At 51.7% G+C, this 18,464-nt stretch overlaps 1 protein-coding gene across 5 annotated transcripts in view; it reads left to right on the top strand.

Moving 5' to 3' along the window:
* The first annotated feature begins 12,042 nt into the window (after positions 1 to 12,042).
* ITGB4 (integrin subunit beta 4) overlaps positions 12,043 to 18,464 on the top strand; it is a 30,099-nt gene continuing 23,677 nt past the window's right edge. Inside the window, exons 1-6 of one of the 5 annotated variants that reach the window (XM_072781578.1) lie at positions 12,054 to 12,209; positions 13,343 to 13,433; positions 15,784 to 15,872; positions 17,296 to 17,378; positions 17,594 to 17,695; positions 17,850 to 18,054. In XM_072781578.1, the coding sequence (XP_072637679.1) occupies positions 15,794 to 15,872; positions 17,296 to 17,378; positions 17,594 to 17,695; positions 17,850 to 18,054 (469 nt within the window). In that variant the 5' untranslated portion in view covers positions 12,054 to 12,209; positions 13,343 to 13,433; positions 15,784 to 15,793. Of the gene's footprint in view, positions 12,210 to 13,342; positions 13,434 to 15,783; positions 15,873 to 17,295; positions 17,379 to 17,593; positions 17,696 to 17,849; positions 18,055 to 18,464 lie in introns of all 5 variants that reach the window. The other 4 variants (XM_072781574.1, XM_072781576.1, XM_072781577.1 and 1 more) reach the window with 4 other exon arrangements.

An 18,464-nucleotide genomic window follows, 5' to 3' on the forward strand; every position in this document is an offset into this window, starting at 1 on the left:
TTGTGAGAAGTCCGTGAGATGATTTGTGCAAGAGCTGTATAAACTGTAACGTTCAAGTGCTTGGGGCCCCTGGGGGTTTCACTTGGGGAAGCGTCTGCCTTTGGCTCAGGTCACGACCCCCAGGTCCTGGGATTGAGTCCTGCATCAGGCTCCCTGCTCAGCGGGGCGTCTGCTTCTCCCTCTGCCTCCTCCCCCTGCTGACCTGTGCTCCAGTGCTCTCTCTCTCTTTCTTTCTCTCTCTCTCTCTTTTTTTTTTTTTTTTTTTTAAATCTTATTTATTTATTCATGAGAGACAGAGAGAGGCAGAGACACGGGCAGAGGGAGAAACAGGCTCCACACAGGAAGCCCGACATGGGACTCGATCCTGGGTCGCCAGGATGGCGCCCTGGGCCGCAGGAGGCGCTAAACCACTGAGCCACCCGGGCTGCCCCTCTCTCTCTCTCTTGAAGAAATAAAATCTTTTTTAAAAAATAGGTACAAATGTTTGACCCATCCGGTTCCTTCTTGATTTAGACCAAGGAGAGAAGCAGACTGCACAGCCACTAAGACTGGCCAGGGTCATGGCCCTTTGCTGTCCTCTGGGCAGCCCCTGCCCTGCGCCTGGACAGTCATGACCACTCAGCCAGTGAATTGGGCAGCCCCAAGGGGGCCGTGCTATTCCTCTTAGAAGCCTTGTGAGTTGGGTCAAGGCCTCTAATGCCTCTGAATTTGACTTCATTCTCCTGCAAAATTAGTTTAGTGCCTGCCCACACCTTAGTCCCACTAAGGCTGGCATGGAGTCTCTGTGGACACTGGATGTTGCAGGCACTAGGGACCCAAGTGATTTCTGCCTGGTTGGCCCCTGCTTTCAACTCCTCAACTCCCATCTAGACAAAATGAACTCTATCCCACCCACTCAGGCATCCCTACCCTCTTCCTATAGTTCTAACCATGGGTAATGACCTCAGGATCCATCCCAGGCCAATGGCTCCATACCTGGGATCCTGTGCTGTCCCCACGTCAGATGGGCCCCTTGGGAAACCCCTTCCCTATCACCATCATTCCTGCTTAGCTCTGGCCCTCATCCCCCATGTGGCAGGCTGCTTCCACCTCTTCTATGTCATCTCAGCCTCCCCACTCCCATCCAAGCTCCATCTGGCCTCACTCTACAACCCTTCACCAGCTCACATGGTCCTCTTCAGTGTGGCATTGCAAGGCCGCAAATGGTCTTTCCACTCAGCCTCCGCCTCCAGCTCCTTTTCTCCACTGTCCCTGTCCCCATCCCCACCTATGTACATGTGGTTCTTCCAGATGCAGCTCAGACTTTCCTCCCGGACTCCCCTGGGTGTTAACTGCCCCCTTCTCCGGGCCTTGTAACCTCTGCACACGGGTTGCCAGGCTGAGACCACGCATGTCTACTGGTTCCCTTTGTGAATGGAGGCAAAGCAGTCAACCATGCTGTGCCCCAAGTGCCCAGGTGATTGGACTTCCAGTGACCTGCCCTCACAGCCTCCTGTTGTAGGTTGTCTGCACATTGGCAATTATTGATGTTCAGTGATGGGCACAGAGACGTTTATTATCCCCTCTAATTTTGTATATGTTTAAAATCTCAAAATAAAATAAAATAAAATCTCTTGGGAAGCTGGGTGGCTCAGCAGTTGAGCATCTGCCTTTGGCTCAGGGCCTGATCCTGGAGACCCAGGATCAAGTCCCACGTCGGGCTCCCTGCATGGGCCTGCTTCTCCCTCTGCCTGTGTCTCTGCCTTCTCTGTGTGTGTCTCTCATGAATAAATAAATAAAATCTTTAAAAATAAATAATAAAATCTCTTTAAAAAAATTAGAGGGAGCCTGGGTGGCTCAGTCAGTTAAACCTCTGCCTTCAGCTCAGATCATGATCTCAGGGTCCTGGGATTGAGTCCTGCATCAGGCTCCCTGCTTAGTGGGGAGTCTGCTTCTCCCTCTCCCTCAGCTCCTCCCCTGCTTGCTCTCTCTCTTTTTTTTTTTTTAAGATTTTATTTATTGGGCAGCCTGGGTGGCTCAGCGGTTTAGCGCTGCCTTCAGCCCAGGGCCTGATCCTGGAGACCTGGTATCGAGTCCCATGTTGGGCTCCCTGCATGGAGCCTACTTCTCCCTCTGCCTGTGTCTCTGCCTCTCTGTGTCTCTCATGAGTAAATAAAATCTTAAAAATATATATTTTATTTATTCACGAGAGACACACAGAGAGAGGCAAGGACATAGGCAGAGACAGAAGTAGGCTCCATGCAGGGAGCCTGATGTGGGACTCAATCTGGGACCCCAGGATCACACCCTGGGCTGAAGGCAGATGCTTAACTACTGAACCAACCAGGTGTCCCTCACTCTCTCTCTTTCACTCTCAAATAAAGTAAAATAATAATAATAATAATAATAATAATAATAATAATAATAATGACACCTGGGCGGCTCAGTAGGTTGAACATCTGACTCCTGGTTTCAGCTTGTCATGATCTCAGTCATGAGATCAAACCCTGAATCAGGCTCCCCATCAGCACAGATTCCGATTCTCCCTCTCCCTCTGCTTCTCCCCCACCTCTCAAGTTCACTCTTTAAAATCAATGAATAAAGGGTGCGGGGGAGGGGGGGTGGGGGGCTCAGTCAGTAGAGCATGTGACTCTTAATCTCAGGGTCATGAGTTCAAACCCCACGTTGGGTATGGAGCCTACTTTTTTTTTTTTAATTGTTTTTTAATTAAGAAAAAAAGGTCTGTGGAGCCAGAAAAAAGAATGAGGAAGATCTCCATGGACAGATTTGGAGTGATCTTAAGGAGAGATAAAATGAAAAGGGCAACGTGCAGAACACAGTATGGAATATGCTGTCTTTATGAAGAAAAGAAATGCTGTCTTACTTTTTACAAAACAAAAGAAAGAGATAAAAGAATAACATCCAAGAAATTAAGAAAATTCTCACTTGTTAAATTTGAACTGGAAACATCAATATGAACTCATGACCCCCCCAAAAAATTTCCCGGCCATGTCCATTGAAAGGGCCCACAAGCAATGGCCCCCAGTGGCAGTGAGTACATACATGAAGCACTGGGATCTTCACCTCTAATGTGATTTTCCACTAAAAGGACCAGGGCTCCTTAGAGAAAGAATCTTAGATCCCGAAATCTAAGTGGGATTGGGACAGTTTGTTACAGAAAGCAAGGAAGACTAACCGGAGTGTTTCAAAGGTCAGTTGAACTGGTTTGAAGGGATCTCCCACTGGCCAAATGTGATTAAATTTGAACATTCAGAAAGAATCAAATTATTGTCCAAAAAGGAAAAAACCCCTTGTTCCCTGTACACTACTACTCCTAACACCCACAAAACACTTCTGAAACCAAATGTGTGGGTTTTCCACATCATGTAATTCTGACACCAACTGCCTGTAGTTTGTGAGAGCTTAATCCAAGACTGCAGCCTCCCACTCAAATGCTAGTTGTTAAGGCTGCTACTTCGGCCTAACTGGCTATAAATTGGGGGTTCCCTTGACCCCTTCCTCAAATTCAATAATTTGCTAGAGTGGCTCACAGAGTTCAGGATAACAGTTTATTTATTGAATCACTGGTTTATAAAAGAATACGACTAAGTAAGAGTCAAATAGATGCATAGGGGCTCACTATGGAGTAAGTGGCTTGGAGCTTCCATGCCTTCTCTGGGCACACCACCCTCCCAGTGGGTCAGGTGTTCAACACCATGGAAACTCTCTGAACCCCCTTTGGTTAGGGTTTTTATAGCGGCTTCATTACTAGGCGTGATGGATTAAATCATTTACCACTAGTGATGGAACGCAATCACCAGCCCAAAGGTCGGTGGGGGCAGAGGTAGGGGTTGGGGGACGTTTGAGGCTGAAAGTGGCAACTCTAATCACGTGGTTGGTTCCCCTGACAACCAGCGCCCCCATCCTTCATGGCTTTCCAAAAGTCACCTCATTAGCATAAACTCTGTGGTGATCCGAAAGGGGCCTGTTATGAATAACAAAAGACACTCCTTTCACCTTTATAGCTCCAGAGCTGCTCCAGGAACCGTGGACAATGACCCAATATAGATCTCTTATTATATCACATCACCATTGTACATTATCGAATAAATAAAAAATTATTCATGCAAAACAAAATTATTCACGCGTAGTATTTGAAAAAAAGAAGAAAAAAATGTATTCGTCACCATTGGAGTGGAATATGTTAACTCCTTACTCCAAAATTGACAGTGAAAAGAATTCACCCTTTGGACACTACTGATAGAATTATAAAATAATGCAACTGCTCTAAAAAATAGTATAGTGGTCCTCAAAAAATTAAACACAGGACTACCATGTGATCCATCAATCCCACTTTAGGCTATATACCCAAAATAACTGAAAGTAGAATGGAGAAGATCTATTAGCACACTGTGTTCATATAACAGCATTATTCACAACTTCTAAGAGGTGGGAACAACCCAATGCCCATTAACAGATGAATGGATAAAAAAAAAAAAACAGATGAATGGATAAACAAATGTAGTATTTAGATATTTAGGAATATTATTCAACCCTAAGACGGCAGGAAATCTTGCCACATGCAACACAGATGGACATTATGGGAAGTGAAATAAGCCAATGAGAAAAAGACAAATACTGCATGACACCACTTATATGAGGTCTCTAAAGTAGTCAAATTTATTGAGACAAAAAATAGAATGGTAGCTAACTAGGGGCTGGAGGAGGAAGAAATGAGGAGCTGTTTAATGTGTATAGAGTTTCAGTTCTTTTTTTTTTTAAATTAATTATTTATTTATTTATGATAGAGAGAGAGAGAGAGAGAGAGGCAGAGACACAACACAGGCAGAGGGAAAAGCAGGCCCCACGCAGGGAGCCCGATGCCGGACTCAATCCCAGGACTCCAGGATCCCGATCCTGGGACTCCAGGATCACGCCCTGGGCCAAAGGCAGGCGCCAAACCGCTGAGCCACCCAGGGGTCCCCGAGTTTCAGTTCTTAAAATGAAAAGTTCTGGAGACCTATTGCCCAGCTGTTGAACTGTACATTTACAAATTATTAAAATGGTAATTTTTATGTTTTCACCACAATTAAGATCTTTTGGGTCATTTTGTAATAAATTTTGGGGGGCATCTGGGTGGCTCAGTCAGTTGAGTGGCTGCCTTGGGCTCAGGTCATGATCCTGGGGTCCTGGGATGGAGTCCCGTGTCTGGCTCCCTACTCAGCGGGGAGTCTGCTTCTCCCTCTCCCTCTGCCACCACCCTCCCATGCATGCTCTCTCTCTCGATTACTCTCTCTTTCAAATAAATAAGTAAAATCCTTAAAAAAAAAATAGTGACTTTTAAAAGTTTCTACCTTACGGCTCCTAGATGGCCCAGTCGGTTAAGTGTCCACCTTCCGCTCAGGGTCATGATCTCAGGATCCTGGAATCAAGCCCAAAGTCCTGCTCCCAGCGCAGCAGGGAGTCTCTTCTCCCCCTCCCCCACCCATGCTCCTTCTCTCTCTCTCTCTTAAATAAATAAATAAATAAATAAATAAATAAATAAATAAATAAATAAATAAATAAAATCTTTAAAAAAGGGACGCCTGGCTGGCTCAGCAGTTGAGCATCTGCCTTTGGCTCAGGGCGTGATCCTGGAGTCACAGGATCAAGTCCTGCATCGGGCTCCCCGCATGGAGCCTGCTTGTCTCTCTAGCTATGTCTCTCATAAATAAATAAATAAAATCTTTTAAAAAAAATCTTTAAAAAAAAATGTTTCTACCTTGTTCGAGGAAAGCATTAGCATCCTAGAAACTTAGGCTAGAAAGCAAAGGCTTTTGGTGAATGCACTAACCTCCACCACCCTCTTACCGATGGGTCCCCAACCTGAGCAGCAGCCTTCAGCGGGGTCCCCGCCCTCCAACACCCTCCTCCTCCCAGCCCAGCCCAGTCATCTCTGCTGCAAACTGGCCAGTTCTCCTCCCTAATGGGGTTTTGTGCAATTCAGAGATTTTCATAAACTGACACTCTTATTTGTATAGGCTTTAGTGGAAAGGAGATCTCGGTAGTAAAAAAACCCAGGACCTCCCTTAAGTCTCAAACAGGTTTTGACTCCTAATTCCCGGGTTTTACATATTTTCCTAGTTTACTACTTACTGAATTGTGAATAAGACTTCAGCCCCTTTTACTATTCAACATTCTTAGAGTCTGAATTATTGTTTTTTAAGATTTTATTTTTAAATCATCTCTACCGGGATCCCTGGGTGGCGCAGCGGTTTGGCGCCTGCCTTTGGCCCAGGGCGCGATCCTGGAGACCCGGGATCGAATCCCACGTCGGGCTCCCGGTGCATGGAGCCTGCTTCTCCCTCTGCCTGTGTCTCTGCCTCTCTCTCTCTCTGTGACTATCATAAATAAATAAAAATTAAAAAAAAAGATAAAACATTTAAAAATAAATAAATCATCTCTACCCTCAACATGAGGCTTCTGGACTGAGCCAGCCAGGTGCCCCCTTAAAGTCCTATTTTAGGGGTGCCTGGGTGATTCATTTGGCTAAGCGTCTGACCTGGTTTCCACGAAGGTCTTGATCTCAGGATTGTGAGTTCAAGCCTAATGCTGGGCATGGAGCCTACTTAAAAAAAAAAAAAAGTCTTATTTTAGTTTTACATTTCAGACTTGTTCAATAAAATACAAAATAATAAAAAATAAATAAAAAGTAAAATTGGAGTGACTGGGTGCCTCAGTTGGTTAAGCATCTGCCTTTATTTCAGGTCATGGTCCTGGGGTCCTAGGATGGAGCCCTGCATCAGGCTCCCTACTCTGTGGTGTGCCTGCTTCTCCTTCTCCCTCTGCCCCTCCCCCCTACTCCAGCTCTTGCCCACCCACGCTCTCTCTCTTTCTCTCTCTCTCTCCTCAAATAAATAAATAAAATCTTTTTAAAAATAAATAAAAATACAAAGTAAAGGACAGCCCGGGTGGCTCAGCGGTTTGGTACTGCCTTTGGCCCGGGGTGTGATCCTGGAGACCTGGGTTTGAGTCCCATGTCGGGCTCCCTGCATGGAGCCTGCTTTTTCCTCTGCCTGTGCCTCTCTCTCTCTCTCTCTCTCTCTCTCTCTCTCTGTCTCTCATGAATAAATTTTTAAACAATTAAATTAAATTAAATTAAATTAAATTAAATTAAATTAAATTAAAAAAAACAAAGTAAAAGTCTCTAGAACCCAGAAAGAAGCATTTATCCTATATTTTGGGGGCCTGGGATTTTTCTTTTAATTAGTTTTTTTAAAGTAGGTTCTGCATCCATACCCAATGCAGGGCTTGAACTCACAACCCCAAGATCAGGAGTCACATTCTCTACTGAATGAGTCAGCCATATCCTATATTTTTGGAGGCACATCGTTCATCCTCTGTTGATGAAGGGAGCTTTTTTTTTTTTTAAGATTTTGTTCATTTATTCCTGGGAGACACCCAGAGAGAGGCAGAGGGAGAAGCAGGCTTCCTGCAGGGAACCCGATGTGAGACTGGATCCCAGGACCCCAGGACCACTACGGGAGCTAAAGGCAAATGCTCAACCACTGAGCCTCGCAGGTGCCCTGTTTTTGTGTTTGTTTGTTTGTTTGTTTGTTTGTTTAATCAGAAGGATGCCTTCTGGGACACCTGGGTGGCTCAGCGGCTCAGAGGTTGATTGTCTGCCTTTGGCTCAGGGTGTGATCCCGGAGTCCCAAGATCAAGTCCTACATCAGGCTTCTTGCATGGAGCCTGCTTCTCTCTCTGCCTATGTCTCTGCCGCTCTCTGTGTATGTCTTTCATGAATAAATAAATTTTAAAAACTTTTTTTTAAAGAAGGATCCCTTCTATTAATGTAGAAACAGAAAATCACCATTCTTCAACCCCCAAATTCAGGCAAAGATCAACAAGATATGCTGATGAAAACCGTTCAGTGAAAGTTTGCTGGGAAGCGGGCAGTGTGACAAAGCATAATCACCCCCTCTACCTTACTTCTTAATCACAAAGTAAATAACATACTTTTACAATGGAGAGACACGGCAGTCACTTCCTTAATAATCTCTAACAGTGAGGCAGCTGATATTGTGTGCCACCCAATAAAACACACCCAGCCCCATCTAGAACTATCCTTGCCAAAAATCTTTCGCCTAAAGCTAATCAGGCTTTTAGCCATAACTTCCAGTTTACAGGAGGCTAAAAAACACACAAAATCAATTCCAATGATAGCATTAAGGAGCAATCTTGGGACATTCTGCAGCTCCACTGCCCTGTCTCTTTAAAAGGTCAATGGTAAAAAAAAAAAAAAAAAAGAAAGAAAAAAAAGTCAACGTAGGGGGAAGGGGAGGAGACTTCTAAAGTGAGATCAAGATATAAAGCAATCAAATGCAATGGATTGGACTCAAATTCAAAAGGAAATGGTTAAAAGAAAGCTTAAGAAAAAGCAAATGGTTATAACAGGCATTTTGGGGACAATTAAGAAAATTTAATATGGACTGAATCATGGATAGTAAGACATTTGTGTTCATTTTCTTTTTAAGATTTTATATATTTATTCATGAGAGACACAGAGAGAGGCAGAGACACACAGGCAGAGGGAGAAGCAGGCTCCATGCAGGGAGACTGGGGGACTGGATCCTGGGACTCCAGGCTCACGCCCTGAGCCAAAGGCAGCCACTCAACATCCTCATCCCTTGGGGGGCTGTTCTTGGGAGATGCATGCATCGAGAGATGAAATGTCCTGGTCTCTTAAAACTTAAATTCAAATAAAAAGATGTATAAATATATAACATATATAAATAAAATGTTAACTCTTGCATCTAGGTGGTAAAAAATACAAGTGATCTTTGTACTCTCAACTTTTTTTGTATGCTTGCCAATATTCAAAATTTAAGGTTCGGGGAGGGGCGCCTGAGGGGCTCAGTCGATTAATTGTCTGCCTTCAGCTCAGGTCTTGATCTCCCCATCCTGGGATTGAGCCCCAAATTGGGCTTCCTCCTCAGCAGGGAGTCTGCTGGTCTCTCTCCCTCCTCCCTCTGCCCCTCCCCACTGCTTGTTTTCTTCCTCTCTCTCTCTCTCTCAAATATATAAATAAAAATATTTTTTTGAAAAGGTAGGGGGGGCACCTGGGTGGCTCAATCACTGAGATAAAAAGATAAAAATCTTACAAAAAAAAACTTTAAAAAAGGGGGGGATAATTTCTTTTATTTTTAATTTTTTTAATTAAAATTTTTAAAAGATTTTATTTATTCACAAGAGACACAGAGAGAGAGAGAGAGAGAGAGAAAGAGAGGCAGAGACACAGGCAGAGGGAGAAGCAGGCTCCATGCAGGGAGCCTGAGGTGGGACTTGATCCCTGGGCTCCAGGATCAGGCCCTGGGCTGAAGGCAGTGCTAAACCACTGAGCCACCTGGGCTGCCCATATTTTTATTTTTTTAAATATTTTATTTATTTATTCATGATAGACACAAAGAGAAAGAGGCAGAGACATAGGCAGAGGGAGAAGCAGGCTCCATGCAAGAAGCCCAATGTGGGACTCAATCTGGATGCTCAACTGACTGAGCCATCCAGGTGCGCCTGGGGAGAAAAATAATTTAAAAGTAGCCTATTGAGGGGATCCCTGGGTGGCGCAGCGGTTTGGCGCCTGCCTTTGGCCCAGGGCGCGATCCTGGAGACACGGGATCGAATCCCACATCGGGCTCCCGGTGCATGGAGCCTGCTTCTCCCTCTGCCTATGTCTCTGCCTCTCTCTCTCTCTCTGTGACTATCATAAATTTAAAAAAAAAAAAAAAAAAAAACAGTAGCCTATTGAGCAATCCCCTGGCCCTGGGGAGAGACCAGGCCTAGCAACTATCCACCTGAGGGGCCTCTCTGTCAGTTAGAGAGGCGGTTGACAATAGGTCTTTAGAATGGGCACCAGACTTTTTGGATCACATATCCACTATTTATCATTTAACTTATTTGTAAAAACACGTCCCACTCTAGAATAAGTGATGTTCATTGTCAAACACAAAAATAGCGGATCATCAGGCTGGAGAATAAACAGTCCACTTTGGAGGCCCATCATTAAGCAGAGGGTGTTTGCCCGGCTTAGTCAGTAGAGCAAAGGACTCTTGATCTCAAGGCAGTGGGTTTAAGCCTCATGTTGGGCATAGAGCTTACTTTAAAAAAAAAATTAAAAAAAAAGGAAGCCAACAGGCAGTGTGTTTCATTCTTCTGGGGGTATCTTCAAACCTCTTAATCATGTTTAGAAGGTTCTGACAATGAGGAGAGGAAAGGAAAGGGCTGCTAAGCCCAGTGAGTCTGTGGCTCTGTTGCCTCAGGGCTTGGGTCTTCTTCTCCAGGAGGGTGCCTCACTCCCCCACCCCCGGTGGAGTGGGGTATCACTTACCCAAGCCCTCTAATGGATGGTGCTGGCGGGCTGCTCTCTGAGCTCATATTTCCCAGAGTGGACTGAGCACCTACTGGAGTAGCCCAGGCCCTGGGTACTTGTGCTGGCCTGGCACGCCCAGACCTGAGTGCCTCAACCAAACTGGGGCTCCTGCCACTGTGCTTCCAAATCTAGGAGCCAGCCTCTCCAAGCACCTGGCCTGTGCAGAGCAAGGTGGCAAGGGTGACTGTGGCTCATACAGTTGCAGGGAACATTCGTGTGTCCATGGCACTTCCATATCCAGTCCCACCTACTCCCGTGATCACTCTGAGAGCTGGCAGTGCAGCTGGCAGATGAGAGCGCTGACAGTTGGGAAGCTTTGTGTGGCAATCCCATTTGGTTTCAGCCACACTTTCATTGAGCATCCGCTATGTGCCAGGCACTGTGCTAGGTGCTGGAAATAAAAAGATGGGCTAGGGATCCCTGGGTGGTGCAGCGGTTTAGCATCTGCCTTTGGCCCAGGGCGCGATCCTGGAGACCTGGGATCGAATCCCATGTCGGGCTCCCGGTGCATGGAGCCTGCTTCTCCCTCTGCCTATGTCTCTGCCTCTCTCTCTCTCTCTCTGTGTGACTATCATAAATAAATAAAAATTAAAAAAAAAAAAAAGATGGGCTAGAGAGTGTCAGTCATCAGGCCTCACTGTCTAGCGGGGAAGAGAAGCCCCTAAATAGATCATTTCAAGCCAGTGGGCAAATGACAAGAAAAAGCCATGCCCTGGGCTGGGGGGGCGGGGGCAGGGGCTACCAGCTACAGGGACCCATAATGCAACTAAGGGTAGTGCAGGGAAGTCAAGGAGGCTCTCTGGGGCATGTGACATCAGCACAATGCCTTCAAGTACAGGAAGGATAAATCAGGCTGTTTGGGGGCAGAGGGGAGGGAGGATAGAGACACCTGGAGCAGAGGTACCAGCCTCCAGCAAAAGCGTGGCGGCAGCTTGAAGCTGCATGGTTTGGGCAGGGCTACCCACGGGGTGTTGTGTGACCTCGTTGGCAGGTGGGAGCAGAGTAGACCAAGTCGAGGTCATGGAGCAACTTGAGAGGCTCCAGCTTGAACACGTGTGGCACTTGAAAGATCTCAGGCAGGGGTCAGATCCGTGAACCGGCTTGTCAAGAACAACTATTAACAACGTGAGTGCGCGCTATCAGGTCGGTGCTGGCCCCTTGATGGGTATTAGCTTGGAAGGAGGTTTAAGAACCTTGCCTGAGGACACTCGGGCGCGGTCCTTACTGGGCTCTCCCGCTGGACACACACGTGGAGGGGGCTGCTGCGCGGCCCCGGCGGATGGCAGATGGGGCCGGGGCATCCCTGGCCCGGTGCCTCGCGCCCGCAGGGACGGAAGCCACGCGCACGGTCGCCGGCCGTCGGGGCAGTGGCGCTGCTCACGGCGCAGCGTCGGGAGGTGGGCGGGCGGCGGCCGGGGCAGGGGGCTGGGAGGCCACGCCGGGCCGGGGCAGCCGGGCAGCCCGCAGGAGGGGGAGGCGCGGCGCCCGGGGCTGGACGGGGGGGGGGGGGGGGGTGGCTCCTCCCCCGCCCCCGCCGCCGTGGGTCGGGGCGCCGGGCTGGGCGCCGCGGGAGCCGCAGCCTTTTCCGGGGGGCGGGCCCGGCAGCGGCGGCGCCCCGGCTCCTGCCCCGACAGGTGCGCGCCGCGCGCAGGAATGCGACGGGCCTGACTCACCAGCGCCTCCTTCCCACCTGCGGCCCGGCCCATAAAGCGGTGCCCCCCCGCGGCCGCCGCCGCCCTCCGGACCGTCCCCGGCTCGCCCGCGCCGCAGCGGGAGCAGCCGAGCGGAGCCCAGCGCGGGGAGGGCGCGAGGCCGCGCCGAGGTAGGTCGGCTCCGACCCGGGCGGGCGCCGGGGGCTGCGGGCGGGGCGCGGGGCGCGGGGCGCGGGGCGGGGCAGTCGGGGGTCGCCGGGCTGCACCCCGCCCGCGCCTCCCGTGCCCCGGGACCGCCTGAGCTGGGCGTCCAGGCTGGGCCCCGGGGGCGAGGAGGGCAAAGTGAGTGCCCACCCCAACTCCGGGGACCCTTTCGGGAGGGCCGGGTGGCTTTTGTTTGCTCAGCTCTTCCCTTTGTAAAGGCTGGCAGGCCTTGGCCCCATCGGCCGGGGCAGATGCCGGGCTGCCAGGGTGTGCCCAGGGGGTGGCTGGGGGCAGCCGGGCGGTGGAGCTGGAGAAGGCGCTTGGTCTTGAGCCCTCGGGGCTGGAGGGCCGCAGGGAGAGAGGCCTGAGCGTGGGGTGGGTGTGCGGGAGAGGTGGGCAGAGGCTAGGCAGTGGCTGGCAGGCCTTCGGGGCTGGGCCCACTGGGGTTTGCAAAGAAGGTGAGGGGAGCGGCCACCCAGACGCAAAGGATCTCCATGTTTGGCCGGGCCTGGCCTGCTGTGTGCAGTTCCATGGTCCATCTGGGACCTGGGGAGTCCCTGATTCCCCTCTGGGCCAAGCACATGCCTGCTGAGATCTGGGGAGTCCCTGACTCTCCTCTTGGCCAAGTACATGCCTGCCCTCCTCCCAAAGTCATCTCAGGACACCCTTCCTCCAGGAAGCCCTCCTGACCTCAGTCAGCTGCCTCCGGGGCTAGGCCCACCGCTTCACCCTCCTCCAGTGCTTGCCCCCTTTCCCACTCAGCTCCTGGTTGCCCTCTGGCTGTGGTGCAGGGACCTCCAATGGCTTTGATGGCTTCGGAGAGCGGGGCTGGGCTCCTTCCCACCCTGCCATGACCTTGCCACACCCAGAGCCCGAGGATCTGACTGAGCTAGAAGTGAAGGCTGAGAGTCTGTGTCCATCCTTGGGGCTGAGAGAAGAAGCAGAGCTGGGGGACGGCGAGGAAGGGGTGCCTGTCTCCTTGGCCCCCATTTCCTTGGGTGATAGAACAGCCAAGGGGCCAGGGGATGGGAAGGCAGGAGGGGCGGGGGCTGTGGTGGCAGGTACAGGTGTGCTAAGCAGGGGTCCTGTGGGATGGCAGGAAGCGTGACTGTGGTTCTGGAAGAGCTCCCGGGGTGGCCCGCGGAGTGCAAGTCCTGAGTACCTGGCCCAGCCTGCGGCCACAACTTCCGGTAAGCCCATAGTCCTAACTTTTCCGTGAAATCTCATTGTTTTTAATACTGACAGCTACTTTTAAAACTTTTAAAACACAAGTTGAGTCAAACCAGACACTCTTGAGTGCATAACCAGCCCCCTAACTGCCATCTTATGGCCTCTGAGGATAACATGGAGGTTAACGCCGGGGCGGGGGGGTCTGGATGGCCCTCATTTGGTTGGAGCTCCCCGACTCCTGGCTGTGGGATGAAGAAGTCCTGCAGCCTTGTGCCCCATCTGTGTCTCCTCATCTGGGAAGTGGGGGTAATGCAATCATCCCCCCCTGGATTCCCGGGCAGAGGAAATACCAATCACGTAGGTGAAGTGCTGGGCGCCTGCCTGCTGTGTGCCCAGCCCTGTGGGCTCAGGAGGGTGAGTAAGAGCAGGGTTCAGCCCTCCAGTGCCCAAACCTGGTGTGTTATGGTGCCCCCGGGAGGTCCAAGTTTGCAGCCTGTATTGTGTAGCATGTGGGTGTGGTGCCTACACCCCAAGGCTGCAGAAAAGTCATTTCCCCCAGAGACTCCTCCACCTTGGCTGGCTCAGGGCTCCCTTACCCTAGGTCCCTCAGAGGTGACAGCTCCTCCCCAGCCTGTGGATGTGTTGGGGCTGCTAGTGGCCTCCTGGGAGCCACATGCCTTAGGGGGAGGGAGGCTATGCCTTCCTGCCCCCTTCCACAAGCTTCCCTAAACCTAGAGGGAAGCTTAGTTGGGAGGGCCTTAGGTCTGCACAGCCTGGGGCTGCTGCTGCCCCGCAGGCCAGGGACTGAGGAGCGGTCCCAGGAGGAAGCCAGTGAGCATGCAGGGACTGGTCCTGGAGAAAGAAGCCAGGGCCCTTATGTCTGCCCTCAGCTCTGCAGGCCTGGTGTCTCTGCCAGTACCTTCTCTTCCCGAGGCAGCAGGCCACCCCATCGTTTTTTTTTTTTTTTTTTTTTTAAGATTTTTCATATATCTATTCTTAAGAGACACAGAGAGAGGCAGAGACATAGGCAGAGGGAGAAGCAGGCTCCCCACAGGGATCCTGTTGCGGGACTGGGTCCCAGGACCCCGGGACCACAACCTGAGCCAAAGGCAGATGCTCAACCACTGAGGGACCCAGGTGCCCTGGCCACATCTTTTTAAAAGGCTCTCAGGGATCCCTGGGTGGCGCAGCGGTTTGGCGCCTGCCTTTGGCCCAGGGCACGATCCTGGAGACCTGGGATCAAATCCCACGTCGGGCTCCCGGTGCATGGAGCCTCCTTCTCCCTCTGCCTATGTCTCTGCCTCTTTCTCTGTGTGTGACTATCATAAATAAATAAAAATTAAAAAATAAAAATAAATAAAAGGCTCTCAGTGTGGACGCCTGTGTGGCTCAGTGGTTGAGCAGCTGCCTTTGGCTCAGGGTGGGATCCCGGGTAGGGGGATTGAGCATCCACCCCCTGCATTGGGCTCCCTGCGGGGGGCCTGCTTCTCCCTCTGCCTGTGTTTCTACCTCTCTCTCTCCGTGCCTCTCAGGAATAAATAAATAAAATCTTAAAAAAAAAAAAAAAAAAAGGCCTCAGGGATGCCAGTGCCTGCCCTGAGGTCACCAATGAGCTGAGATGGTGTAGTAGCAAGCCAGAGGCAGGCAGTCTTCCTGGGGAGGCTGACAGTGTGCGTGTGTGTGTGTGTGTGTGTGTGTGTGTGACAGAGACAGAGACAGGGAGGCTTGCCATCTAGCTCCAGGCTAAATTCTGAAAGGATGATCTGCTCAGGCACCCCAAAAACTCAATTCTGGTGCAGCCAGGGTAGGGGGCAGGGCAGGGGACCCCACCAGTGATGGGCTAGGCAGTCATTGCACAGCCTAGCTGAGTGCAGCCAGCTCCCCGCTCCCCTCTGCAGGCACCAGACCTTGGGAGGGCACCCCCTCCTCCTGGCCCCACCGCCTTCATCAAAAGAGCAAGACAGAGAGGGGCCAGGAGGGTAGAGAGCCAGGCCCTCGAGGGGTGGCCCCCTGTCAGGTGAGACCTGACCCAGGCCCACCGGGATCTGAAAGCAAAGGTGGAATAAGCCTTGCCCTGCCCTCAACGAGACCAGCACAAGAGACCTGGCATTAGGACAAGCTCAGAGCCCGCAGTCCTCAGTGACCAGAGGGTGGGGCCTCCCTGGGGCAGGTGTAGGCCTTTGGGGCCAGTCACTCCAGGGATGGCAAAAGGAGTTGGGGGCCCTGGACCCTGCCACTTGCAGACTGGCTGGCTTTAGAAGGTCACTGAAGCTGTCAGTTTCCACCCCTCTGTGGTGAGAATGCTGGAGCTCTGAACTGGCAGGCACCTGGGCTGTGGAACGTCTTATGTCTGTTATTGCTGTTATACAGGAGGAAGAGGATGGCAGGACTGAGTCCCCACCCATGGACCTGGCTGCTGCTGGCAGTCCTGATGACTGTCAGCTTCCCCGGGGAAATGGGTAAGTCTGGCACCCCTCTACAGTGCCCTTCTGGGCGGGGTCACCCCTTTCAAGGCACTGCCCTCACACGGAGGCTTCCCACAGGGTGTCTTACCCCGACACTCATTTGGCCATTCAACAAACAGCCACGGCCCACTTCAAGGGCTGGGGAGCAGTGAGCCTGAGCCTGTGGCCCAGAGCACGGAGGGAGGAAGACCTGCTCTAGAGGAGGGAAAAGCTGCCCACTCAGAGGACTCAGGCACTTGCAGGGTAGTTTTTTAATGGGAATTTGGAGGAATTCTTTTTTTTTTTTTTAAGATTTTATTTATTTATTCATGAGAGACACAGAGAGAGAGAGAGAGGCAGAGGGAGAAGCAGGCTCCATGCAGGGAGCCCGATGCGGGACTCGATCCAGGGTCTCCGGGATCACACCCTGGGCCTAAGGCAGGCGCCAAACCACTGAGCCACCCAGGCATCCCTGTCCTTTTGGAATTCTTTTTTTTTTTTTTTTTAAAGATTTTATTTAGGGCAGCCCCGGTGGCACAGCGGTTTAGCGCCGCCTGCAGCCTAGGGCATGATCCTGGTAGACCCTGGATCAAGTCCCACGTCGGGCTCCCTGCATGGAGCCTGCTTCTCCCTCTGCCTGTGTCTCTGCCTGTGTGTGTGTGTGTGTGTGTGTGTGTCTATGAATAAATAAATAAATTATCTAAAAAATATATTAAAAAAATAAAATAAAGATTTTACTTAGGAATTTGGAGGTGACACATCCGTCACCTGCTCTCTCTGAGTGCCTGCAGTGTGGAGCCAGCTCCTACTGATGAAATTTTGCCTGTCAGAGAAGGCTGTGTTGATAGCCTGAACAAGACTGTGGAGGGAATATGGGCAATCCCGCGAGGCCCCAGCAAAGCCAGTTTAAAACACTGACAGTGCATCATCGCCCAGAGCCCAGGAGACACCCCCACCACCGTGTGCACTGAGTGCACACAGTAGGTCCTCACTGTGACTTTAACTGAACAGAACCAAAGGGAATCCCAATAACCCCTAAGGAAACTCTAGCACTTTCCATCATTCATTTACTAACAATTTGCTGTGTGCCGGGCTTGGGCTAGGCACCAGGAACCAGCATTAAACAAGACAAACATAGTCTCTTGTCCCCCGGAGGAACAGGGAGGGACAGCCAGGGTGTCCCTACCCACGAATGAGCCAGTACCTCTGTCTCAGCCCGCACCATCCTTCCCTCTGGACTTGAGTGGGGAGCTCAGGTGTGAGACCTGGCTCTCCCCGAGCTGGGCTCCCTGGGCAGACCACCCGCCCACTGGCCTCCACGTCCTCCTCTGTAAAGTGGGAGAGAACCCTCACTTCTCTCCAAGGAGGATGCATATAGGAAAGGGCTTGGTCACTGGTGAGGTTCATCTCAGTGGGTCTGCGCATCTCTGCCCTCCAGCGAACCGCTGCAAGAGGGCCCAGGTGAAGAGCTGCACGGAGTGCATCCGCGTGGACCGAGACTGCGCCTACTGTGTGGATGAGGTGAGCTGCTGTCGCCTGCCCTGGCCAGTTCCCCAAGCTGGGTGCTCCGCCCCGCTGTGCCCCACCCCGGGGCTCTGGCCGAGTCCATGCTTGCCACACCCTCAGCCCAGCCTCAGACCAGGCGGGTGTGGAACAGGCAAGGGTCAGGATAGATCCAGGGCTGGGACAGCCAGGGGATGAGCACTGCCCCCCGTGACCCCATCTGTTTGGGCCAGATGTTCAAGGAGCGGCGCTGCAACACCCAGGAAGAGCTGCTGGCTGCGGGCTGCCGGTGGGAGAGCGTGGTGGTCATGAAGAGCAGCTTCACGATCACAGAGGTGCCCGGAGTGGGGGCCAAGGGAAGTGGGCCCACCCATACTTGAGGCTGGCTGTTTACAGGGGTCCGCTGTGCCCTCTGGTCAGGCTGAGAGGCTCCCCCATCAGGTCCCTGGAGTGACCCTCCAGCCAGCTGTCCCCCTCCCCTGGACACAGGAGATCGAGATCAACAAGACCCTGCGGCGCAGCCAGGTGTCGCCCCAGGGGCTGCGGGCCCGGCTGCGGCCAGGCGAGGAGCAGCACTTTGAGCTGTTGGTGTTCGAGCCCAGGGAGAGCCCTATGGACCTGTACATCCTCATGGACTTCTCCAACTCCATGTCCGACGATCTGGACAACCTCAAGCAGATGGGGGAAAGGCTGGGTATGTCTGGGCCAGCGTAGAGGATGGTGAGGTAGGGAATGGAGAGGGTGGCCTCCCCTAGCCTGCTGGGCCCCTGCTCGGGAGGCCAGGGCTCAAGATAGCTGCACCCACGCCACAGGGAAGGATAGGACATCTGAGCCCCCCCAAGAACTCCTTCCCCATCCATTCTGAAGTGGGAATCCCGGCCAGATCCCAGTCACCCGCCGCTCAGGACTTTAGAAAAGGCCCAGGCTGGGTGAGCAGCCAAGCCTTCTGGCCCTGACAAGGAGCACAACCATGGCCACAAGGCTGAAGTTCTTCCCCGGCCCTGCAGCCCGCTGGTCCAGCCCCCTGGTGCCCCCTCCGGCTTGCCCCATGCCTGACTCTGCCCCGCCCCGAGGCCTGTCCCCCCTCATCTGCACCCAGAGCAA

Source organism: Canis lupus, chromosome 16, assembly GCF_048164855.1.
Source record: "Canis lupus baileyi chromosome 16, mCanLup2.hap1, whole genome shotgun sequence".
In the NCBI taxonomy this organism is placed as follows: domain Eukaryota; kingdom Metazoa; phylum Chordata; class Mammalia; order Carnivora; family Canidae; genus Canis; species Canis lupus.